Here is a 26475-nt window from a genome sequence, read left to right on the forward strand (position 1 = left end):
GTGGAGTATTCTCAGGGTCTAGCCTGTTCATCTGATAGATATTACTTTATCAGTAGTTGAACTTGGTCAGAAAACCCTGCTATTTTTGTGACATTACTCAAGATTTTCATCTTGTGAAAGTGCAGGTCTGGTCACTACAGGCCAAAGTTCAGCCACCATCTTTTTCCCTACTCAAGTAATGGCTCAGTCACACTAGGTGAGTAAAAACAGTTTGGAAAATTAGAAAAAAACCCACTGGTGGTTACCTGTTGATTGTACTAAATTTTGTTTTTTGCATTTGGCAACCAATTGCAAGTACAGGTTGAGCAGGAAATGCCCACTAGGAGACTAGTTCAGTCACTAGGAAATTTCACAGGTTTCCTGGTGGGAGGCAATGTGTCTCTAAACAACTGCAGTCCGACTCCGAATGACCGCAATCACTGTCAGACAGACAGGCGATGGTTTACAAGTACTTGCTGTCCAATTTATGGAGGCAAACAGATCGCCAACAGGTTGCAATCAATCTGAGTAAGTCTCACAAACAGATTGGACATGATGGACAACTGTCCACTATTCAAATGCAAACTGATCTAGTAACTCTTTTTCTATTTTCTTCAAAACCTTCTCATGGTAACTTTTTTCAAGCCTTTGGCCTTTGAAAGCAAAGGATACATTTTCAAGTTACAACCACCCAGGCTGTCATCCCTCCAATTCAATAATGGTCTTAAGTTGGTCACATCTCTAAAAATAACCAGTTTCAGCCACCAAGGAGTCTTCTGAGGTCTTGTTGTGAAGTCTTCCTTTTAGCGACTACAGAGGAATGAACATCTATATAACAAGAGATTTTTAGTCAAAGAAAGTAAAGGAAATCATTTTTAAGGTAGACTTCATCACTTGTTCAACACGCGGGGTCTTTAAAGCATGAATTGATGGTGAAATGACGCACAGCTTCCAACTAAACATTTAGTGTCTCAGGGTTTAATTATTTTTTCTATACGACCTCTATTTGAATGTTTTTCATTTAGTATCCTTTTTTTAAGCCACACATGCTGAGGCCTAGAGAAGAAGAAGACAGCATTATCAAAAGCCCCATTCACCTGTTTGAGGGTTTAGGGTTTCTGTGTTTAAAATAACCTAAAACAGAAAGATGAAGGAAGGCCACCGATGTGCGTGTGTGCAAAGAGGCTTTGAGGTTAAGGGAAATTCTCACCATTTTACAGCAAGTGCCAAAAATCTGCATCCTGCCCGATGAATAGAGCTGGAGAATCACACAAAAACGTCCACACACAGACACCGGTACCCCCTGTCTGGCAGCCTCTTTGTAGCCATGTTGTGATTGTATCAGATGTGGAGCGATAGAGGTTTGAACTATGGGGGTGTTGGTAGGGGCATGTGTGAATTTGTAATGTGCTTATACTGGAACCGCAAAGACAGGAGATAGGGGCTCCAAAGCGGTGCTATACTCCCACACGCTCACTCAAAGACACACACACTAATACACTGTGGGGAGTGGAACTCTAGCTCCCTGAACTCCTTTCATCTGAAGGTGGAAGTGAGTGCCAGGTTTCCTGGAGTCACACCGAGATACAGCACTCTATATCCTCTGCAAATCTACTGCCTGCTCCCTGTGTGTGTGTGTTTTTGTGCATTTTGGTTCAAAGACTTAAAGTGTACATTGCTGAGGTGAGCTATGTCTGATCTCTCGAGCTACAGTATATGTATAGCACCTCACAGTTTGAATTGTTGGACTAAACCATATAGCACCTTTTGTAAGGAGGCTCTGCAGATGTAAGAGTTAACAGAGAGGATTTTTTAAAACTTTGCTTTACTGTACCTGTGTTGCTGCGATGTACAAGGCTCAACATGCTTAAGAGATCAGATAGCCTCCATGTGTGGTGGTGACTGAGGTCCTTGAAGGTCACCAGAAGCTAAAGGACAAGTAGCAAATGGTGTCACTGAGCTTAACGGCAGGTTAGGGGTCAAAGGAGAAATGCACAGGACTGTTGAACTGGACAGCAACAAAATACCTACAGCACACTGCACTGTGACATAAACGAAAACATCCAGTATGGTCCATAAGTATTTCAATAAAGACACTTTTTCGTAGTTTTGGCTCTGTACACAACCACAGGGGATTTTAAATCACACAATCAATGTGTAATTGCAGACCTTTAACTTTCATTCAAAGTATTGCAAAAAGTATTCAGGAATGGAGTTTATATTTGTTTGTTCTCCATTTCCAGAGGCTCAAAAGTAATTGGACAAGAAAAACAATTTTAAATGTAAGGATTGTTTTAATATTTGGATGGAAATTCTTTGAAGACAGGGACTGCATATACTATATTTTATAAAGTCTCTTTAGTTTTTACAACCTTTTTAGTTTTAATTATTCTTATTTGGCCTTTTATGGTAATAGGCTATATTGGACCATTACTCTGTTACCCAGTGCACTGAAATATGAGTGTGATGGTTCCTAACAAAGGGTCTATATCTAACATGTAAGGTGTGAGAATGTGTTTCAAAAATCTAACTGTGCACAAAGAGTGCACATACTGAACTCTTCAGGCAGATACAGATAAGAACAACAAGTTCTCAGTCCCAGGATGTCAAATACGGACGTTTTGTGAATCCTTGTGGCATGAGTGGACTTATGCTACTGAAAGCTGTCAGCAATTATCTTACCTCTGTGCAACTGGTCATTTCCTGTCTGCTACCCTTAATAAATCCCTGAGACTACAAGAGGTTGTTGTATTAACCGTGGTAGTGTGGTTAGGCTCTTGTTGCCTTGTTGTTTGGATCAGTGTTAGTGATTGGACTCACCTCCTATGTGCAGGTGCTTCCAGTCTCAGAAGACTGAGACTCTAGAGGAGAGAAAGCTGTCTGCCTGTGTCGCACTCCCAAACACTCCATAACAGCTTAATCAACCTGTTTTCCATCAGTTTCCACAATAAACGTGTTGAACATCTAATCTGTGGCCAGTGTTTGAGACGAGCTCTCAGTCTCAGCTCGAACTGGACCACTATTATTCATTGATGATGTGGCTGCTGTGCACAGGGCTAAAGTCTCAGCTCACGTTCAGCCTAATGCTGAAAAACTAATCACAGTGCAAATGGATGATGCCCCATATTACATCCTTTTTTCCAGTTTTTGAGTGGTTCAACAAATTTTTTAATCGCAATTTCGTTAACATCATACTACAGCCAGCCTGTCCTGGGAGAAGGACGCTATGTAAATACAAGATGCTGACAGGCACACATGCATACATGCACATAAACACACAAAAGACTTCCTCTTGCTCACTGTGGTCGTGGTATTGTGAGGGTAGCTGGTCTAGCTCCTGTTTCTGTTTCTTCATATAATATTATCAAAGCATCTCTCTGTGTCTGTGGATCTCAGAAAATCCGCCCTCACTTCCTGAGCTGACGTTCTCTCTTTATCTCTCTCTCAGGCTCTCGCTATCTCACTTTCTCTTTCACTCTTACACATATGCACACACCATGCATGGTGATGAAGGATGGTAACCCTCCTTTCCCCGGTCTCCTGCTGATTTACACACACCCTCTTTGACAAAGCACCTGGAATAACACCTCAACACACACTGGCACACATACCAGAAAGACAGAGCCACTCTACTGTTGCTGTGCCAAGATAACCATGAAGCAAAAATCACACAACAGGACTGTTGCATTAGACATGACTGTGGGATCATTATGCAAACAAAAGGGGGAAAAAACTGCTTCCTTGTTTCTCTGTTAATGACATTTCAACCGAGTTTCTCCTCATTAAGCCATTACCACATAAACTCTCAACATACTGCAGCTGCGGGTTTAAACTGCATATTTTTGACCAATACACCACATCAGCAACATTACTGTCATGGAACATTTCATGAGCTTACATGATTCATTTGACCTTTGTTTCACTTGCTCCTTAACATGACTTCTTCCTCTGCCAAATGGCAGACGCAAGGCCCCACCGGGCAAGTCTGAGCTGGAGGACACAGTGGAACAAATGGAGCAAAGAGAAAACGAGAGAGAAGGCGAGAAACGGCGAGAAACGGCGAGAAACGGCGAGATAGTGAGAGTGTTTTATCTTATGTGGAAGAAGGACATTGGCATGATGGAGAAAAGTGCTTAACTGCATCTAAATGTGCACTCTCTGGGTGTTTTTGCTATATGGGCAGGAGAGTGAGTAAAGACACCAATCTATGAAGATAAAGCCCATCCTGGTCAGGAGGAGGAGGAGGAAGGGGAACTGGAGGAAAAAAAAGATAAGAGAAAAAAAAACAGTGAAGCCATTCATAGAGGGAATGTGTAGCTTTGTACTGGGAGGAACTGAGTGAAAGAGAAGGAATTAAAGTGATTTTTAGGATCTACAAAAATAATAGGATAGCTACAAAAAACAAAGATATTAGCAAAGCAATGGGGCTGTTTGATCTATATGGAGATACATATACAGTGTACAGTGTGCCATGCGTGTGGTCTCATGCTCTCATCCTGTTTAGGAAAGAGAGACCCCTGCTTCCTTTGGCTCTGAACCCTCTGTTGTGACTACATTACAGCTCCTCCACTGCCTCCCCCAACTCCATATGTCTACCATACTAAAACCCAACAGCAGCCCATACGCACACGGCTACACCCTTTTCAACAGCCCCCTTTCTAGCTTTTAATTAAACACAATTAAGGTAACAATTAAGGTTTAAGAGCACACATGAGAAATGCTGTGCTCTTTATTGTCATTTTAAAAGCAGATTATACAATAGTGTGTGATAGTAAGTCCACAAATTTGCTAAACACTGCTCGGTAATTTCCCTGGTACCAGATTTGAATATGAATCCATTAACCTCCTAGGACCTGCCGTCCACATATGTGGACATCACATTTTGGGTTATTTAGACCAAAATACTCAATTTTGCTCTACAAGGGCCTGATATCCACTTACCAGGGCATTATACTGCTACTGTTCTATCAAAATTTTAAACAAATATCCTCATATGTGGCTCGTATTTTTCTTAAAAACAAAAATAAGGTTAAAAAAAATATCTGGTAATTCTTTGTTTTTACATTCATCGGGCCCCAATCAGCCCAAATATCAAAGCAAAATAAAAAAATGCATGTCGTGGAAGAGTTCGGGTCTTAGGAGGTTAAAGCTTAGCAGCATGTAATCAATTAGAGATGCATAAGACTGTTTATGGTGTATGAAATAGTTCAATGCTTTGGAAAATATTTGAGGGTTAACAGTGATATACCCTGTTTACAGCAGTGATATGTAACTACTACACAGTTTAAAAAACTGTATCAGTCATTCCTGGTGTTTCTTTTTGACAGTACAGCAACTCATAACACAAACAAATAATCTAATATTCTCTTTCGCTTACTAGCTTGGATGAGGAGTACGATCTTCCTAAAAAGTGTGTTGCTATATTATGAAGATTGTGTTTCTAATGTTGCTTAGAGCCCAGATAATGGCCAATGAGAACACATGTCTTAAAGCAGATCACTGGAGGAACAAGTTCTGGATGCAGCGAGTCAGAAGAAGCTCTGTCCACAGAAGCAGGCGAAGTCAACGCAGGTAACCAACTTTGCTTTTTGTGATCAAATTTTACTCAGTAAGTTCCACCTGCTCCTACCACCCAGTTAAAACAAGGCACCAAAACAAGAGGAGGAACCATTGTGCTGTTTTAGATTGAAACGGGGCTTAAGAGCAACTTGGCTCTTCACAGCATTAACCGTGCATCACTGAAAAATGGTGCTAAAGAGTACCCAAGGTTCTTTAACCTGACACCTAGTGTTCCTCAACAATTGAAATATGTGACAAGTTGATGGTGAAACCCTTCTCGCTAGTGTTATGTACAAACAGAAAGACAGCACATCACAGAAAATATGCCAAAAGCCATCTTAGTCATATTTCTGGGATATTAGCTGCTTTGATTCCCAGGAATGTGAATGGATTGTTTTAGCTGCTACTTTGACATCTTCATGGAAAGAAAAATCATCTGCTTTACCCTGACACTGGCTTCTTTCTACAAATAAACTGTGTTTTTTCTTTCATTTTATTTTGAAGGCATCATTCAGTATCCCAAAGAAGGTGCATGAATTGTTCAAAGGCACCATCCCAGCTGAAAATGAGCAAAAGATGAGGAATATCCATGAAAGAGACTCATAAAAGATTCATGGTCACATCCACACCTTCAGCCAATCTAGGATCACTAATTAACCTAAAGACTTACTAATAAACCATCCGATGCATCCATTGTTAAAATGTTGCACCAAACCAATTAACAGAAACTTACACATGTTTGTGTTTACAAAAGCCAAAAACAAGATGCACAGCTGATTAGTAAAGTTGCAAAATCTTTGTGGATGCATGACTGAATAGTAGATGAAGCCAGGGAAAGAGTTTTCCTGTGGTTTCAGTCGTTATCCTAAGCTAACAACATTAACAGAGTGGAGTCGCATTGATCTTTTCATTTTGTGCTCTCTTAGAAAGACAGTGAACTCGGGAATTCCCCCAAAATTTGGAAACATTTTTTTAAAGAAAAAAACCCTTTTAGATACACAGTAACATCTTTGTCTTAGCAGACTAATAGGAAATATACACTGGCAGTACGGGAAAAAGAGGAAACCTGGAGCGAATTTCTTCATGTTTACCCAAAATATACAAAGCCCAATTCCCTCCATCCCAGCTGAGCCCTCACAAATCCGCCAACCGCTTATCAAATTAAACCCCCATTAGCAGCATAAACATACAGGCTCACACACACTCGCACAAACAAACCATTACCAATACAAACATGCTTGTGCTTCACACATGTTTAACTACCATTCCTGCTCAGAGTGTGTTACAGGCTCTCCAAATAATCTTTCACAGCAAACTCGACTTGTCTTCACATACAGGTAAACGGCTCTGTGCGTCACACGCTGCCCCGATACAGCATGGTTTCTTGACCTGCGCCTTAATTGTCAGCACTTGTCGCTCCGTGCGTCCTCAAGCATTTCAGATTTAGCCCATATTGTCACACCTGATGAGACCCGGCACCCAGCATGGAGTCGGCAGTCTAATTCTTTCCATGTGCACTTGTTAACATGTAGGATTTTCTTTGCAGCCACCATAAAGCAGAGTGCAGGTAACACAATCTCATGAAACTTGGCTCTGTCTGCCAGCTGCTAAAGGGATTTACCCCGTGATGTGGTAATGTAAGCCCCCAAAGTAAGACACCGACGTAAAAAGGACAATTTCATTTGTCCTTCTTCTTCTTCCTGTGTGGCCTCGAGGGGATGGCTGGCTAGCAGTCGAGGGTGTGAGATTGGGGAAAGCAGAGAGTAAATGGAACGCTTATATGCACTCCATCAGCACAAACCAATCAACAGATGATTTTCAGGTGGACACCAGTGTTTGCATGTGTTTATGGGGCACGTCCAGGGTACGGATATAGCAGGGGTATTGGAAAACCCGGGGGCAGAGATTTTGGTAAAGGGTAGCCAAAAATTCAAACTCTGTAAAGATTGTTTATGCATTAACTCAAGCAGCAGAAGCTGAAGCTCCCTCGGTGCGTTTCAAAAAAGCTTATCTCGTCCATAAAGTTTGGCTGAATAACACCAACTTGAAATGAATCCCTCAAACGTAATAGAAAGTTCATCAGGAGTATCTTCCATTCTTCCCTCTTATTCAACTGATACGAGCAGGAAGGACCATGTCTCAAGGTCTTTGTAAATGTATTAACAGTTTGCCAGAACTTCTTTCACACATCATCAGTAGTATGAGTTATTCTGGAGGCCTGCGGAAGCAGAGGTAACTCATGCAGCAGCTTCGCTCTTTTACTCGGCATTTGGTTTTGTTTGTAAGACGTTTATGGTCATTTGCTGAAACATGCTGAAGAGCCATTTTGCTGCTGGCAATTTTTTTTTCTGAAAGCAGACCCACATTTGGATTGCTGTCAGTATTTTAAGTGAAATTACATTACTGACATTGCTTTATAGTCTGGAGACTTTCCATGATTACCGCTGTAAAAAGCATCCAATCACCTCTACTTAACTATGCACCCTCATAAAAGGTGGATTAGGAAGCCATTTTTATTGTTTATTTGCATGCTCCATAGAGATACACTCTGTGGCTCTTAAATGCTTGGAAAAGGCTCTAAACAAAAAACCCTGTAGTCCTGCCTGCTTTCTTCCTCCTCTTTCCTCTTCTTCGTCTTTCTTCCTCCTCTCTGGAATTCTACTCTTTCTCTATTCTAATAAATCTGAAGGGGCCTCTTCCACTTTTACAGGAACAGCAACTCATTAAATGGTTGATTTCAGATGGCAGAGTGTGAATGTTTTGAGTTAACTTTATTGATCTGCGAGTGGGTCTGTGGGCCAGAGAGTAACGGACGTCCCCTCCAGCACATGGGCAGTAGATTTACACCTCTGCATTTAAAGACACCACTAAACCCAGATGGCTGCAGGCCTGCTCTCGCCTGTGCTGTGCTGGCAGGGACACTGTGGTTGTCTCTGCTATACACATACATAAACACGGGAAAATGGGAAAAACCTATTTTACTCACTTACCTGCATGAATGCGTCCTCCAAGGGCTGAAGTGACGTGTAACAGCCTGTGAGTCCACACCTGGTTTACTTCTGCTACCTTGGAAATTCAGCTCCGGCTGTCTGTGGGACACAAAGAGGTCGTTTGGCAGTCATGCAAAACAGATTTAAATTACAGAATAATTTATTTTAGCTGATTTTCTATTTTATTAGACATTATTCTGCACAGTGAGAATGAAGGAGAAGCTGCAGAGCCCGGGGTAAGTGAGAGAAACAGAAAACGGATGACATGAAACCCAACTTACTCAGCCGAATGAATCAAGCCAAATTATTTTATTCTTCTGTGACATGTTTTTGAAATATGGCAGTTGCACTTTGAGCATGACCTAACAGTGACACTTAAGGGGAAAAAGGATCTGAAAGACAGTCCAGCTTAATTAAGGAGTGTTTTTCATATTCTGCAACTTGTATTTGCCCTCCCTTCACTGTATCAGCCAGAGAGAATTTGGTCTGTCTCCTATATATATTACATCACTCACTGAGCATGAGCCATTTCCCATAAACCTCTGTGGTCCCCAGGGTTTCCCACCCATGAGATCAGGGAAACGGGCAGGGTGATTACGAAGAACCAAGACTGCCTTTTGCCAGTAGTGAGTTCAGTTTTTATCTTGTCTGTTTCTGTTCAGCCATCCAACAGGTTCCTGTGAGAGCCAACCATGCAGCACATCATTTGTTTTGCAACCGTTTCATGCTCATTTAGTCATGGAGTCTCCATCTCTGTGTGCCGGATTAATCTGTTTAGACTGTCTCTTCCCTTTCTCTCTCCGTATCGCTGCCTCTTTCGCTTCCCCTCAGGGCGGAAAGCTGTGAGGCTGTAAGGTCCTTCTCTTCCCACAACTGCTCACAATCACCCCTGTGACTGTTCGCCTGTCAATCACTTCATCACATCAGACCCACACTGAGCAGATCGAGCCCGCTGGCATACAAACACATATAATACACCGGGACAAAAAAAAAGAGACGGGGTTTACAGGGGGAGTGGAGAGATGAAGGGGGTCCTGTCAGCACCTGCTGCGCCTCACCGGAAAATATGCACAGATGCACACACATATACACACACCACAGAGCACTAGTTGTGAAGGTACCCCTTTAATATTGGTGGTATTTACTCAGCCTCCCTCTATGTTGCCTCCAACCATGCTGGCCTACAGTGTCAGCAGGGGCTACTCTGCTGAGAACCACGCTGCAAAGCACATACATGCAGAAATGACACAGAGGCGCACAGAAGCATGTATGTGCAACGAGAAACAGGAAGGTCAAACAGCTTGAAATACACACAAACATGTAAGGCACCCTAAAATCAGGTATTCTCTATGAGCTGCACAATCACACCGAAATATAGATTTTACTATTTCTCAGATTGCTTCTTATGAACGCTCAACCTCCCAATTAATTTCATCTGTTTCTGTCCAAACCACACACACACTCAGATGCAACGCACACACACAAACATACACACCGAGTCCATTAGGCTCATGTGTTGGGCCCAAACCACGGCCCAGAGTGCTCTTTCATGGCTCCATCATTACATCAATAAGTCTTCACATTAATCTCAGCACAGCAGAGCACACAGGCTATTACCAGACCAGCCCTGCACCACAGAGGCTCGCTCCGAAGCAGACACAGGCAAAATAGTAGTCAAATATATTCTGGATACTTGAAAAACACACTAAGGCGTGCTCGGTTTGTCTCGGTTTGCCGAGGGATGTGTCCACTTCTGAAGCTGCTTAAACAGCAGAGGGTGAATTACGTATGCCTTAAGCAGTTCAAATGCATGAAACCGTATCTAGATATATTCGTCCCGGTCTGCTGTGAAAAGACCTCAAAAAGACTTAAAGAGTTGTGTTTTTTTTTAATGTAAACGCTGATTTAATACACAGCCCAAAATTATTTTTGAGGAGCTGGTTTCAATAGCGACTAACAAGAAGCTTTCGCCAGAGCCTTTTCGAATCTGTGTAACATAAGATCATGCCCTTTTAATAAAGCTCTTGAGAGTAGTATGAAAAAAAAAGCATGGTAACTCTTGAGCGATTACCTTACATTGCTTATTATTAAATCAGTCTTTGGTCTGCAGTAAAGAGCACCTGTAAGAAAAAGCGGTTGCTTAATAATCAGTGGGATGAGCTGCTGAGGCAGCTAAGCCGAGGCAGCCGTCACGAACACATCATCAGTCGCATTTAAAATGAAAAGAAAATGACTCAAGACATTCAGAGAAAGAAAGCATGAAAGAAAGGGTAGAAGGAGAAAACAAGGAAGAAAGAAACCGAGTGGGCTTGAGAGGAGGCCACGTCTGTCTGGACAGGAAAGGGGGGTTTTTAACCCTTGACCCAGGTCCACTTTTCGTCTGTGTGTGTGTGTGTGTGTGTGTGTGTGTGCGCGCTCCCCTTAGAACAGGTTCTTTCTGACACTGGTACTGGGACAGATGGTGCTTGTTGTCATGGCAGTCCACGCAGGTGCGTATGTGTGGGGTTTCCTGTCCCAAGGTTCAGGAAGGCAGTGTGGAGGGGTGTTTATTATTCGCAGTGCCAACGGGTAGCAGATTCCTGCCGTTCCCAAGCGTCAGGAGGAGCGATGGAGGGAAAGGAAAAAAGTGTGTGTGTGTTGGGGGGGTGATGGATAAATGAAGAAACTCAAGGAGAGAGTGGTAAGCTGTAAAACTCTGGAAGAGCGTCCACTTTTATCGCTCTGGATCTGTTCTTGGATGAGAAAAGCTGTGAAGTATGTTTTTCACTCGTCTCTCATTCTCTGCCATAATAAAAGAATAAAAGAATATTGCCTCAGAAACCTCCACTGTTCCCGGAATGGCGGCCTCAGCTCCGATGACCTCAGATATTGTTCCGCTGTATTCTTTTATTCTCCTTTCAACGTTTTGGGCCGCAAATGCGAGACGGGAGAACGAAGGGGGGGAGGCGTGGCGGGAGCGGAGGAGCTGGGGCCAAGGGTCACTGCTGCAGAGTCTCCCCTGAAGGCAAGTCCGCTACAAACGGGGTAATAATAAACGTTTGCCGTTTTGAGTTTCCAAGCCCCACCGCCCCATTACTCTGTCATGTTAGTCTGCAGGCTTCGACTCCTTTACCAAACACACTCGCCTAGACCCATCGAATTCAAAAACTTACTGTGAACGCAATCTTAGACTTTGAAACGCATGTTCTACAAACTGTAAATCAATAATTAGAGTTTTGGTTAAGTCACTGGACAAATATGTTGTAACCTTTCTCCTCTGAACTCTCACAGAAAAAAATCTAACTTTACTAATGCCATGTTTTTGCAAAGATCAATTCAAAAATACTAAAAATCTGAAGTTACAAGAGCAAATTATTTTAAAAAATAACAATCATACCTACTAAAGACTCCCAAACCTACTAAAAAATAATAATAAACCCATTTTCTTTTCTAAGAGTTAATTTGGAGAACCCCAAGCTCAATAAAATTAAAAATGAAGCATAAAATTAAGTAACCCTAAATGGTTTGTCCGAACACACGTAGAAACATGCCGACGTGCTGTCAGTGCGTCTGATCCCAGGCTTTGCTGTTTGAGTTGTTTGTTTTAGTGTTTACTCAGGAATGTCAGACATGCGAGGACACAGCAGAGAGGAAGGTCAAAACCGCAAACCTCCAAAGGCTCAACAAACATTATTAAATTCTAATTTGTTATAAAACGTTTGCGGAAAGTGGCGCAGTAAAACTATTAACGATTTCGCTGGTTTATGCACTGTGGGAGCGTGTTCCCTTTAAATCCAAACTACACACGCCTGATTAAATCGGGCAGGTTTGTATATCGTGCCGGATCTCGAGCATACAGTGTATCATGTAAAGAAACATCACTGCAAGAACTGAGTGCCATCAAAACATAAAACAAAATAGTAACTGAGGAAGCAAAAATTTAAAGGTATAAAAGAACCTGGCAAGAAAAGCCACGGGGTGCAAAGTTAGAGCGGACAAAGACTAAAAACCATCTCTTCAGAGCACATGAGCTAAGATGATTTCATTGATCATAACTTTTTTCTTTGGATTCGTTTTTCTCAGTAGAAGCGTATGAGTCAATACCCTGTTTGAACGCAAATATTAATGACACATTCACGCAAATATTAATGAGCTTCAGAAACAAAAAGCTGATAATTAGAAAAAAAGCTCTCGAGGAGCAGAGCTCTGGTTATTTGAGTGCATCATTTAGCAAGAATTCTGAGATCAGGCTTTCCACTTTTATCTGTAAAAAAAAAAATCCGAGCCTGATCTATTGTTTGGAAGAGAGGAGAGGAACGGGGGAATCATAGTGCTGAAAGGGCTGTTAAGTCAGATAGATCTTTTGGCACTCAAAGAGACATAATTACTCTAATATTGACGGACTAACAATAGCCAATATCGCTGCAGCCTGCATGAGGGGAACATGTGTTGCTGCTATGTGTCCATTTGTGTGTACGCTGTGTACTCATTAGCGAAAAGCCTCAGCGCAGACTAGCTCCAGTTACAGTAGTAAACGCTGCCTTTGAACTTTTAATGGAGCCCTGAAACCCAACTAGGCCTTAAAAACACACAGATCTGCAGCAGAAGACAGAGAATGCAGAGGAAAAGGGAGAAATGGTAACAATAAATAAATTCACATAAAACGCAAGCAATGTATGAACTAAGACAGCGAGCTAAAAACCTGCCGTAAGATTTAGATAATAGATCCACAACACTGGAATAACATCCAGGCACAAATGTTTGGTCCATGTTAACAAAGCAGCTGTTAATTAGCTAACTAATGAAGCACAACATGTTAAACAAACGCACACCTGTTCACCTGCTGATGGACACATATTGTAGCTTCATACTGGTATATCAGGTACCTGAAAATTCTCATTTACACACATCATTATCATCATTAGGGCCCCTGCTCTGTGCGGCACCTGTACCTGTGCCTGGATGCAGTAATTAAATCACCAACTGGTGTGGGTGTGTGCAAGTCAGTGGGTATTTATCAGGGTGGGTGTTTGTGCTGCACAATCTCCTGGTATGCATTGCAATAAACAGATGTTGAGTCTTTATGAGGTCTTTACAACAGGTTCAGTGTGTGTGTGTGTGTGTGTGTGTGTGTGTGTGTGTGTGTGTGGGAGAGAGCGCTTACATGGGCCTAACATGGAAACCTCTCATCAGTGAGCCAAAAAAGACAGGCCACAAATGGAAATAAGCAAGAAATGTAAATGTTAAGAGAAATTCAATGATGCCATTAAAACATGAGCATTTTAAACCATTCTGAGAAAACCGTCTACGTTAGCAAACAGTAATGACAGAAATGCCACCTCTGTTAATTGTTTTATACACTGATTTGTCAGAGAAAAACAGGATGTCACTTCAAAATATGAATTTTAACTGCCTCAGTTGGTCTTCCCAGTGGGTAAGCATGCAGATCGCATTATCAGCATTAAACAATAAATTACACGTGTGCTTTCTCTGCTATCGCGTCTCCAAATCTCTACTGAAGGCTCGCTCAGCGATGAGAGTGGGGAAGGCTTGTGAACAGAACTGTTTATTTGACTATGAGCTGTTTACAGAGATGGACGCTGTGGGGCTGAGTGACAGCATGAGAAAATACCTCTGATAATATACTGACATGCAGAGAACTCGGCAGTGAACCTGACTCCTTGCTCAGCTCTCAGGACCTATGGGCATCACTCCATAGCTAATCGGAAAAAAACATTTTTAATTACGTTCCTAATTCTATTAACTCTTAAAATACCATGAACTTGACTTATCCCAGCAGGAAAAGGCCAGGTGTTTAAATAATATTAGCCGTGGCTGTGCGAGTGTAATGGCTATGAATTTGTTTTTAACACCTCTGCCAGGTCAAAATATCTGATGAGAATATGCCTATCTAACAATATCTAATATTTGCTTTTATTATTAGAGTTAGTATTGCAGTATTTAAAGCCTTAGTCACACAGGCCTGGAGATCGGTCAGTGAACATCTGGCAACCACTGGGGGAAAATGTATATTCCACAACTGGTTGGCAAGTGGTTGCAGGACTTGCTGGATGTCTGTGACATCAGCTGCTAAAGTCCAATTCACACAAGCCTAGAGACAAGTCAGTGACCCCCTGGCAACCACTGGTCGCTAGGGAAAAGTGCGTACTCCACAACCGCTTGGCGAGCGGCTGCTGGAGATTCCTGGCGGTCAGTAGCATAAAACCCGTCACAAAGAGCTGAACGGTGCTGCACTAAAAACCTCTTAGTTGATTGCCGCAGTCACCAGCAGTTTCTTCCTTGATCTCTAGGCCTGTGTGACTGAGGCCTTATGCAGATGTTTGGATAGGTAAAGAACCACCTACTCCTTTTCAGGCATGACTGAAGGATTTATAGAATATTGTCAGTACTGAATAGTTCCATAAAAGCAACTCGTTTGCATTTTACAACTTGAAAAGAATGACATATTGAGAATTTTATAAGCTAATTTCATGTTTGTTAGACGAGTACTAGAGAAACAAATTCATCTTCTAGATCTTCGTGGTCGTGTATAAGTCTTATAGCGTCATACTAAAAATATCATATTACATGAGACCACTTTGTTTTCTGAGAATGAAAATGTTCCACATGGAAATGTTTACTTACTCACACTCTTGGACAAGCACATGTGGCTAAGACTTCACCATCCTTTTTGCCGCCTGTTTTGCTCTCTGCCCTTCCTGTCACACAACAACGTAGAGATGAGGATTTAGAAATGTTTCAACCCTTTCTCAGGTCAAATTATTGAACTTTCCCAGTTATAATGACAGTGAAACATTGAAACAGTCCGTCTCATTTTAACAGTTGGGAGTCAAAACTCTGAGCCTGCAGGTTCAGAGTACCTCCTGCTGACAAAACAATGATCACCACCTGAACCTATTGTTAAACAGAGCTGAATACTGCTGCTTTTATAACCAATAAAAGTGTTCATCGGAAGAGTCTGGAAACGTAAACATTGAAAAATCTCCATTTATTGTGTTTTCTCATTCTATCAGCATCTGTTTTTAACAGGGAGAGAGATTTGTGCAGGGAAATAAAAAGTGAAACTTTACTTTTTTTCTCTCCCCACTTTCACAATAAAGTCCTAGACAGATGACAGCTGTGGACACACAGAGTGCAAGCTGCATGTTTTATCGCCTTCACCCATAAATAAAAAACGCAGAGTGGAAGAAATACAGTCAAAATATACGATTTATGGCAACGGGCACAGAAGGGAGTCTGGAGATTTCTTGGACAATATGAAAATAAAACTGCAATAAAACTGCACGGGCCTTGATTGTGGTCTATGGAGAGACATGGAGGGACTCCAGCACAGCTAACTTTATTACTTCATCTAAGAGAGAGCAAGAGAAAAGGAGGCACACATCAACAGATTCAGAGACTATTACAGTCAAATCCTTTACCCAAAGTGGCCACAGTCTCCAGTCTCCATCCAAGGACCCCAGCCCCCTTTTCACCCAGCAAAAAGGGGCACAGTAGAGGACAAAACCTTCCCAATTGAGTTTTCCCAGCTTTGTATTTACATAAACCTTTTACAACTTAACTTCATGGCAGGCATCATCAAGTCTTAAACTGATGGTAGTTGTATAAACATTGTGGGGAAAGAAGAATTAATGTTTTAAATAGTAAAACGGACTGCTGTTTATGTAAGTGGCTGGTAACCTTATGGTGATTGCCAACTTAACAAATAATTTACCACCATTTTCATTTCCCACAATATCACAGCACCCAACTCTGCTGCTCTAAGCATTTAAATTTGCTTTGAGGGAGCCATCTTTCTCATCTGGGAGGCGGAGAGGTGAAAGGATGACTGGAAAGCGTGCATTTTTTAAGCGATTAGAGAAACAGATAACTGGGCGCTAGGCGAAAACAGCCTGATAGTCTGCAGGCCACTGAAAGAAAATGCTCCAGACTTCCATGGAGATTTAGCAGTAAGAATCTTCTCCTTTTCCCTCTTCTCTGAAAATAGGCTATTATATGGTGTTGCATCTTTCTTGGCTGGAGCTTCGCAAAAGATGTAGGGTTTCAGAGAGCATACCGGGGGACCGGTGAAACTGGAGACAATATCAACAAATACGGCCTTGTATTTTTAGGTTGTGATTATAAAGCTCATTTCACAGTTTAATACTCCGGGGAAGCCAAACAAACATGGTTGTATAAAGAAACCAGCATCCAGTATTGGATCAAATCTCTACTGCTCCCAAATGTCCTGGACAAACAAAAAAATGTGCACATACAGTACATATACTTAGCACTGAGCCTACGAAGTTCAGTGACAGATTTAAACACCATACACTGAAGTACAACAGGTTCTCTTTTAGCAAAGGAGTGATTCCTGTTATTTACTTAATGCATGCTATTCTGAGGAAAATGAATTACAGATACACTAGATCAACAGTGAATTTTTTAATGGATAATTTTCTTTTCATATTTATACTTTTATTTGGTTTATTAAAAGTCCTTTCACATATCATGAAATACTCCTTTGAAAAAATATAAACAAATGTGAGAAAAATAAGTGTTGTACATATCCAGTTTCTTATTTAGGAGTCATTTAATACTGCCAGAAAACAATTATTAATACTTTTTTTTACTCTTTTTATTAGCCTCCTAATTCATCTAAAAGAAGTAATTCAGTTTGGAATTATAGGTTTTCATCAGTACAAAAAACAAAAAACAAAAAACTATAGGATGCTATTTCTTTAAAAAATGTTTGAAAACTTTTAGATCGAAAACCGTGTGTGGTTAAAAAGGCATGATCATTTGATGCATTTTTTTCTGTCTGATTGTCGGTACTTTGCTGGCCCCTGCTGACCAAACAGAACAGAACATTTCCACTACTGATACCTTCAGTTAAAAAAACAAAAATTTAGAAGCAGCATAGCAGGTATCATGTAAAATAGGCTGTCAAGTAATAAACTGTATTTTATTAGGCAATGATACACCTAAAGGAAAACTTAATTTCTATAATCTATAACTTCGCATGCCCTCTATGTTGTTTATATTCATCTTGTGGAATATACTCCTCTTGCGGGCACATCTGGTGTGGAGCATGAACAATTTTGTTATACATGTACAAGATCAATAAAAGGCTATTTTATTTTATCGTAATCTATTTAACATTTACACATTTACCTTAGTTGGTTAATATTTTATTGACTAATTATTTAATTTTGCTTTTCAAAACTGTGCAAAATACCCAAAACATAAGGACCTGAATTTTATGAGGAAAATGACTGTCAGCCTACCCGCTGCAGTTTTTGTAAAGTATTGTTTGTGCTTTGACCAATGTTAGCTAGTAGCTTAGAATTAAAGTAAAAAATTAAGTATTAAGACATTTAAACTGATTAAATTAATATTTTTAAAAAGTCTTAAATTACTTGAGATGTTGTGTCCAGAGTTGGAAGCATTTGTTTCACTAATAGCAGTGCTCTTTTCAAACAAGCTAACTTGGCTAACTTTTTGTCTTATCAGCTACCAGTAAAACCAAGGTGTAAACAGAGTAAGAATAGAGCAGTGCGATTCAAATGGTTTTATTTAAAAATAAAAATAGACTGTGCCACAAAGCAAAATTGAGCTATTTATGGTTTGCAGTTTTTTTCTGCAGGTATATCAAGACACCTGAAGCTAATACTAAAAACAAATTAGATTTTAAAACAAAATCCAAGAGCTCTTTGAAGGGCTAATAACAACAACAACAGCAACAACAATGATAATAATAATAATAATAATAATAATAATAATAATAATAAAAGTGCAAATGATCGAATACAACGCAGGTAACTATACTTACTTATAGTATTTGTATTTCCATTTTATTCTATTGTATATATTATTCTATTCTATTTTATTCTATTGTATTTTATTGCTTTCCAGTGTTTTCTAATTTCTGCTACATAACTTTGCACTTTGCTGTAACAAAACAAATTTCCCACCTGTGGGACTAATAAAGGTCATCTTATCTTATCTTACCTTTAACCTGTGTAGTTTAAGCCACCTAATAACTAAATTAGGTTGCCTAATAACTAAATCCGCTCCTGATAGGGAAGACTTTTATTTCCCTGAGATGTGCATTTCACATCATCTTAAATTCTTTTTAATCTGTTGACAACTACTTTCTCTCCATGTACAAATGGGCTGGATTAAGCTCTCGCCACACTAGGACAGTAGCCTACAAATCCCAAAGAGCATTGCGGCTATTGCTATAGCAGCGGGAAGCACAACGGCTCTCGTTTGTGCTTAACCTCCATCATGGAAAGTCAGAGTCGCGTCTTCGCGGCGATAGTACCGGCCGGGCGGGAGCTCTCCGGTAACGAAAAAGAGCAGGGGCTGGAAGTAAGAGCGGTTAGTCGGCAGAGTCCCGGCAAGTGTCTACGGGAGGTCCAGGTGACAGGGACAGCGGAGGTTCGCTGCCAGGCGGACCGAGCATCGGTGCGAGTCAGCGTGGGCAACAGCAAGGAGTCCGTCAGCGAAGCAACCCACAGCGTTTCACGGCGACTTGGATACATTTTACAGGCTCTCAGGTGAGAAAAGAAGTTGGAGCGAAGCAGGCGCAAACTGTAAAGTTAGCTAGCTACTGTTAGCATTATGCTGTTACCGGTTAAAGAGGCAGCAGTGAGGGAAGTGCGTCCGCAGATACAGCCAACTCGTTTAGGATTACTAGCGATGGAAGAAGCGATGAAAAGTTTATTAATGATATATTTAAAGACGAGCATACAACTAGAAGAGTTTCATTTCTAATTTTAAAATAGCCCCATAAGAGTATGAAAAATAACCGTGTTTATTTGTGTATTTATTGGTCCTACTGCTGTTACAGCTGCATGCAGGGGCGGAACCTGAGGGTGGCCATCACAGACTCAAGTCCTGCCAATAACCTGGCACATCCAGTGGTGATGTCTGTTAGGAAAAATATAAAAGAACATTTGTTGAAGCATTAATTTAGGTTAAGGTTGTTGTTCCCACATCGATACCTGTTAACAATAATGATCTTACATGGTGCTTATATTGATTCATCCACATAAACATCATATTGAGTCAAAATTGCCTTTTTTAAGCATGACCTTGCCGAGAGAGCAGCACAGGATGCACACGATATCCAGATCATATGCAAGAAAATGTCAAGATCAAATTAGGGCCCTAATCCATCAGCAATCTCTGATTTTATAAATAAACTTCATTTCAAAAGTTCATTAACTTTGAGGTCAGAAGTTCTGAGTTTCCTGTTATAGAAGAGCTGATCAGAGTATGTTCTATCATCACTGAGTGTGCAAATTGGGGAGGCTTCAATGCTGGGACTCACCAACAGGTCAGTAAAGAGCAGAGCTTCCAATTTAATTCAGCTGACCAGGATATTAATCTTAAAAAGTAGGAGGGAAGAAGAGTCATTTCAATCGTCTTGAGCCACTCTTTCCTAATTTCACGTTTCATAGGGACAAAATAAAGGTGCCAGAAAGTGATGATTAAAAATATGGGGAAACTGATCATACAGTTTCCTGATGGACCTGTGATATTAGAACAGAATCCAGGCAGATCCACTCTCAACTCAGCTCGTTAAATTAAAAACAGTTTTTACAGGATGAACATTAACCATTATACATGTGATCTTTATTTAAACAGCGATTGCTACAGTAGCTTACAGTAAATGTTTGCAGTACAGCTGGCTGACAGCTGCATCACTGTCCACAGAGTTACAAAGGTGGAGACTATAGATTTTGTCCTGAGCTGACTATAAATCTGTAATCAAATCGCTGTCTCCATCCTTGTATATTTGAAGTCAATGATTTTGCCAAACTAACTAACTTGGATTTCAGTGCCTGTAAAAACGTAAATTTGTGCTACCCAGGTAACTGACTCAGAGTTGAAGTCAACTCTCTTTTTGGAAATCCAGAGTTTCGCTCATCTTAGGGTTAACAATGTCAGAGTTGTTTACTAAACCTGCTATCTGGAATAGGACCCAGCTCAGGTTTGGGTGCTTCTGCACATTATTCCAACGTGTTCACAAGTGTTGCACAATTACTTCAAATTTGCAGAAGTAGCACATTAAATATGCTTGCAAAGCAATGGGTGTCCAGTAAAGCAGTGTTTTAAGTTGATACAGTTTTGTTTTGTTTATATTTTTTTCAGGGACAGTAGCTAATTTTTCAAAGTACACTGTAATTTTCGTGACCATGTGTTTATTTTTAATCCATTCTGCTTAGACAACATGACATCAGAGAAGACGACGCTTCAGTGAGGAGGTTTCTCCACCGAGACGCAGACATGTATCGGATGGATGCAGAGGTCGAGTATTTGGACAAACACCGCTGAACGTGCAGCACAGACGTGTTGAGCAGCATGTGACCGTGCTGTAATATATCTTATAGGTCATAGTGACTTTCTCAGACTTTGAGAAGATGGAGCGAATATGTAGCATCCTGCTGGAAAAGCTAGACAAGAGCGTTTCTGTGGGGACACCAGAGTTCTACCACAGTGCTGAATGCCTGAGTCAAATGAGGTATGAAACAAATCAAAATAACACAATCTTACCTCTTTATTATTTCCATTAAATGCTGTGATCGTAACTAGCAAGTCTGTGTGTGCTGCAGGCTGCGTGCATGTGTGTCTGCAGTCGAGAATGCTCAGCTGAAGGCCAGCAAAGTCAGTCAGCTCCTGGGACAAAGTCTGGGACCCCCTCTGCTGGTTAGAGAGGAGGAAACCAAAGAATGGAGGAGCAACGAGGACAACGGTGGTGGGGGGCAGGGGTCTGCAGCCCCTTCTCACTTTCCCAGCTTACCTACAGTCACTGCTTCCTCGCAGGTGTCCGTCTCCTTCAGCCTCAGAGACACGAGCAGGAAAATGAGATGACAGATGTAATGCTTAAAAAAAGTATGGATTTTCCATAGTCATTTTAATTCAGCCAACACTTTCTTGAAATAAAAAAATAATAATTTTATTTTGACTTTAAAAGCAATTTAAAGAATCTCAGTCTGTCAACGTTGTTGTTGTTCTTTTTACATATTTGGTTGACACTTTAAATTATTTTGTATTTGTTGACTTCAGAGAAATAAATGTGGTAATTCAGAAGCTTAATCACATTTCTTCATCTTTGATAATTTATCTTCAACTCTGTTAAAGGCAGGGTTCGATGATCACTCTTAACTCCTATTTTTACTTGAGGCTAACGGGTCAATGACTCTTAAAGACGGCATTTCGTGTCCACTCGTCGGACTCCAGTAGACAATCAAAAAGAAGAACCAGGCTGAAGAAAACCACAGAAGCCAAAGGATGAAACTGTCTCTTGGCTAAGGCTTTTATACTGCAGAGTCAAAGGTCCTCGCCCTCATCATCCTCCTCGTCTTCTGGGAAGAGCTCTCTGAGCCAGGGCTGCATAACAAAGCGTTTCCCATTAAAGTGCGTGAAGTAGTTCTCCAGGGTGGGAATGTCCGGCTGGAAACATCCAACAGTAAGTCCATGACCTATTTTAATATATATGATTGTATGCACTGTGATTTTCAGGACTTACCCTCATCCCTGTGATGCGCTCCAGCTGTGTCTGAGGCAAGTATGCTACTATGACAGAGGAGGGTCCAGGTCCTCCAAAGATCACCTTGTAATGAGGTGTCTTTTCTGCTCTTGTGTCCTATATGAACAGACGCTTCCGTTACTAACACTTAAATGATCTATTACCAATAAATGATCAGAGGAAGTGAAGGAGGCTACTGACATCAGAGCCGGAGTACATTCTGTCAACCCATTCTGGAGGAGCTTGCAGTTCAGGGTCCCAGCTCACCACTACTCCGACCATGTGGCCTTTTGTCTCCAACACCACCTCTCCGACCCGCAGAAACACATACGGGGGACGAGGGCTGCGCGCCGTCTTGGATGCTGATGTGACAAAGACAGACAAGCGATGACTACAGAACTGACATGACATGCATGAATAAGATCTGTTTTTAATGAAAAACCACGATCAGATTTCCTTTTGTGTCTTTCTAGAAAGCTCTCTGCTGTTGCCAGGCAATAAAACTAAACTCCCATGATCTTTCTCAGGAAAGAGTCCTGCTGCTAAATTATTGTGGAAAGACGGGTGTAGTTAGAAGCCTTCACACCCTGAAATTCTGGATTTCATGTGAGTGAGTGAATCATACCACTCCTGGGTCCACACACTTTCATACAGAAGTAGCGCACACTGCTCTGCAAAAAGGCATACTTATAAAGTTGTATCCATCTATTTTTGTCATCCATATTTGCTTCTGCTGACCCTCAATGTGAAACCGTAATGGATGAAGCCATGCTATAATAATGTAATGATAAAATATTAGTAGATGAGAATACAAACACTATTCACATCTAAATTCTAATTCTAATCTTTTATGTAGGACACCTGCAGTGAAAGAGAATTGAAAAAAATAACTTTTCTGTTGCCTGCATGGTAGAGGGTGACTTTGCCTCCACACCTAAACAGTAGAATGAGAACAGTCAGGGTTTACAGTGGGATTCAGCAGGCGGGGGAACCCTAAGATCCGTATAGCGGCTCAGCGGGGGAAAGAAGAATCACAACTCACAATAATTTCTAATATGAGCTCGGTAGGTTTTCTGAGTGCAGGCTGTGATCAGCTGACCTGCTGCTCTTTGTGGATTTACACAACTGAATTCAACAAGACGTCAGCAGAGGTTTCACAGCTATCCTGGCAGATATGCATTCCCTACACTGTTTATAGTATCTTTGCATTAGACAGTTGGTATAAAGTTGGAAATCAGTGAACGAATCTAGGCATCATATTCTTAAATGCAAATTCTCTGCTACACTTCATTCTTTTTTCTCTCCTTGCAAATACAGCAGCTGGACCCTTAACTAGCGACACATCGTGAGACAAACTGCACACAAACAGTTTGTGTGTTTGCTGATGTTTGTCGAGCTGATAGAAACGTTGAATTTGAAATTGCCTGCTACTTAAAAAAAACATCACTCCCTTCATGCTTCCTCCCATCTGTAGAGCTATCTAGATGCTGAATTACCGCGAACACAACATACGGATACGAGCACTCCTTCCGGCCGACTTTAAATCCTATATAATAGGAAATGCTATAAATGCTATAAACGATATTGTTGAACCAAATGTAAGATACAGATTTGTTTAAAAAAATTAGGAAGTAAAAAGTTGTCATAAAAACAAATACTAATAAGGCCTTAAAAAACACCTACAGCAATCCAAAGTCAAAAATCTTAAGAAAAATGCTACAAAGACCTGACACTGGGCCTGAGAGCTGCATCTTCAGCTGATCCATCTAATGCTATGGTTTGGGGCTGCATTTCAGACAGTGATGTTGGGGGTCTTTTCAAAACCAATGAAATTACAAACAGAGCAAAGTACCATCATATTTTGATCCACCATACAGTAGCATCTGGAAAATGTGTGACTGGCAACAGTAATCAACAGTAAATCGTACAAACTCTGTTTTGTCCTCATATACTGTATTTCCATGTATGTTTCACTGCATCTATTTCCTATTTTCCTTGCAAAATATAAAGATATCAAGGATGGTTCAAGACTTTTGCACATTACTATAAATTTAGTGCTTATCAAAGTGCAATAATTCAGGAGAAATTAGAATTAAATATCCATTAGTTTTTGGTAATCAATTGCACTCGATGGGGGAGGTGAAATTTCACATTAACCTATGAGAATGAGGATATGGACAGACTGTAGCACATGTGGCTGGTTAAAAATGCTTCAGTATAGCAGAGCTATAGACACAAACCTCCAAAGAATCCCAGGTCATTGTCAAAAAGCATGGTCTCCACGGGAGGTGACCCTTGCCCCGCTTGATCGTCCTGTCCCAATCCAACCAGAGACCTTCAGGAAACAAACACATCACCAGTCTCTAAATACAACGCACGTGTTTCCACAAAAACACCAGAAATCACTTTTTAGGTGTGTGGGATTCGAATATGAAACAAGATTATGCAAATAACTGTAGCCTCAGAGATCCCGAGTGAGCGAGCGATGATTTGGGTTAAATTCAGCCCTCATTTGAATGGCATTCATCTCACACACTCACATGGCTTTGGACATCTGCTGGCTTGTCCAGTCTGACCATGCAGTTACATTCATGTATGATTTTCTCCATTCTCTCCATATTCGAAGCAATCTGAAACCAAAAATGTTTTTTTTTTTATTAGTAAAAACAGAAAGAAAACGGCCACAACAGTCCTTATTCTGATAACTGTCACTTTATCTAATAGTTCACATAAAAGGTTGCTGTGGGTCATTCACATCCAGCCAACTAAAGGCGTTTTTTCCTCTTTTTGCAAACTTCGATGCGGTAAATAAAAGCCGGTTTTAGGCGCACTGATCTCACCGCGTGGTCGCATGGTAGCGCTGCGCCGCCGAGGAGCCGCTCCACCGGGAGATGAAGTACTGCGCGGGCACGGCGGAGAGCAGCAGCGCGATCTGCAGCACCGCAGAGGCCCTGAGCACAGGCATGACCGCACAGCTGGCACCTGCCGGGAAACCAAAGGTACATGCACGAAAGTGAGCGCCAAAATTAACTTAGTCGATATATTTAAATTAAATAAATAAATTAAAACAGGAGGTTTAAGTTAGGCTACTAGTTTCAGCTCAAACATATGTTTATGGCAGGTGTTACATTTTTATAAAGTTGTGGCAGGTAAAACTTTAAAGGACACGTGACCCCGCAGGTAGGTCAAACCAGGTAACCGCGAAAGCTCTTTACCGGCAGTAATTGTGACACTTACCTCTTGTTAAGCTCTAAAGTCTTCCCTCCAACTGTGTGTCGAACATTGCGTTTGAGTGAGTCTGCTGCGCGTGGAAACCAGAACACAGCGGCGCGGTTTCACTTCTGTTTTATTTACATAAACCACACTCCAGCCCATGTCGCCTCCTGCCACCTGTGTATTTACATTTTTAGAAAAATTGCCAAACAGGTATTCTAACCAATAGCCGCAGCCCACGGAGGTACCCAAGGACCTTTAGCGGCTCGCCACGTCAGGAAGAGCCGGAGGTGTGGGCTCTGAGGACCGGGAAGTGATTTTTGTGCACTTACCGTTTTCCATCGCTAGGTGGGAGTGTTGTTCATTTTTCTGCACCTCACTTCCCACATACAGCTCGAGCCTCAATAGAATAGTGTTTGTTTTTTATTATCATTATTATTATTTTATCTTTATACAACAAAGAAGCAACAAGCATTAAAAGTGAATATGGAAACACAACTTTTTATTCACTTAAAATATTGGTATGAACTAACAGGACAGCAGTACTCCCCTACACATACATTCTAGCCTTATGCTTCTTTTTTTGCATTAATTCCTTTATATATATATTTATATTAAAAAAAAGTATCCAAACTAACAAAGACGACCTCATCAATTCACATGAAAAAGACCCCTTCCCCTCCTCTTCTTAAAACATCCCCAAAATTCTTCCTGGTGGCTAACATGAAGCCACTTCACACACACACACACACACATACAGCCGCGTACACACACACACACAGTGACCTTTAACCAAACACCGTGATGCCAAAACAGCACAGCTCTGCCACACATTAGCACAGGCCAGTGTGAATGTTTACATGAGCTCTGAAATGTAGCGTCAAGGTAGAGGTGCTGCTCTGAACCAGTAACACCACCATCTTACATTAGAATCTGAAAAACCAAACGGCAAATATACCTCCACCGTATAAAGAGCTGGATACAGATGTGTGTGATGTCTGTTTGAAATGGGAATGGTTTAACACCCAAAGTCTTGCTTATACACCAGTGAGTTCTTTTTAAGGCCCCTTTAAAATGATTAGGTTGCACATTGATCTGCCACGGTTAAGGTAATATGACCAGCTACACTATATCAGCGCATCTACCTTGACACGTGATGAATACAGGTAGTGTGATGATCTGATGAAGAGGGTGTGACAGCAGAAATAACCACAT

At 41.1% G+C, this 26475-nt stretch overlaps 2 protein-coding genes across 2 annotated transcripts; one reads left to right on the forward strand and one right to left on the reverse strand.

Annotated features, from left to right (window-relative positions):
* The first annotated feature begins 18731 nt into the window (after positions 1 to 18731).
* Positions 18732 to 21807, forward strand: irak1bp1 (interleukin-1 receptor-associated kinase 1 binding protein 1). The gene is made up of 4 exons (XM_003440810.5): positions 18732 to 19069; positions 20744 to 20825; positions 20909 to 21039; positions 21131 to 21807. Exons 1-4 carry the CDS (start codon positions 18798 to 18800, stop codon positions 21387 to 21389), a joined length of 744 nt encoding a protein of 247 aa, XP_003440858.1. The 5' UTR covers positions 18732 to 18797; the 3' UTR covers positions 21390 to 21807.
* Positions 21590 to 25522, reverse strand: si:dkey-261l7.2. The gene is made up of 7 exons (XM_003440809.5): positions 25285 to 25522; positions 24888 to 25029; positions 24588 to 24677; positions 24288 to 24382; positions 22249 to 22409; positions 22048 to 22164; positions 21590 to 21971 (listed from the first exon to the last, which is right to left on the reverse strand). The coding sequence occupies exons 2-7, from the start codon at positions 25010 to 25012 to the stop codon at positions 21849 to 21851; spliced, it is 711 nt and encodes a 236-aa protein (XP_003440857.1). The 5' UTR covers positions 25013 to 25029; positions 25285 to 25522; the 3' UTR covers positions 21590 to 21848.
* Between the last annotated feature and the right edge of the window lie 953 nt (positions 25523 to 26475).

Source organism: Oreochromis niloticus, linkage group LG15, assembly GCF_001858045.2.
Source record: "Oreochromis niloticus isolate F11D_XX linkage group LG15, O_niloticus_UMD_NMBU, whole genome shotgun sequence".
Taxonomy (NCBI): domain Eukaryota; kingdom Metazoa; phylum Chordata; class Actinopteri; order Cichliformes; family Cichlidae; genus Oreochromis; species Oreochromis niloticus.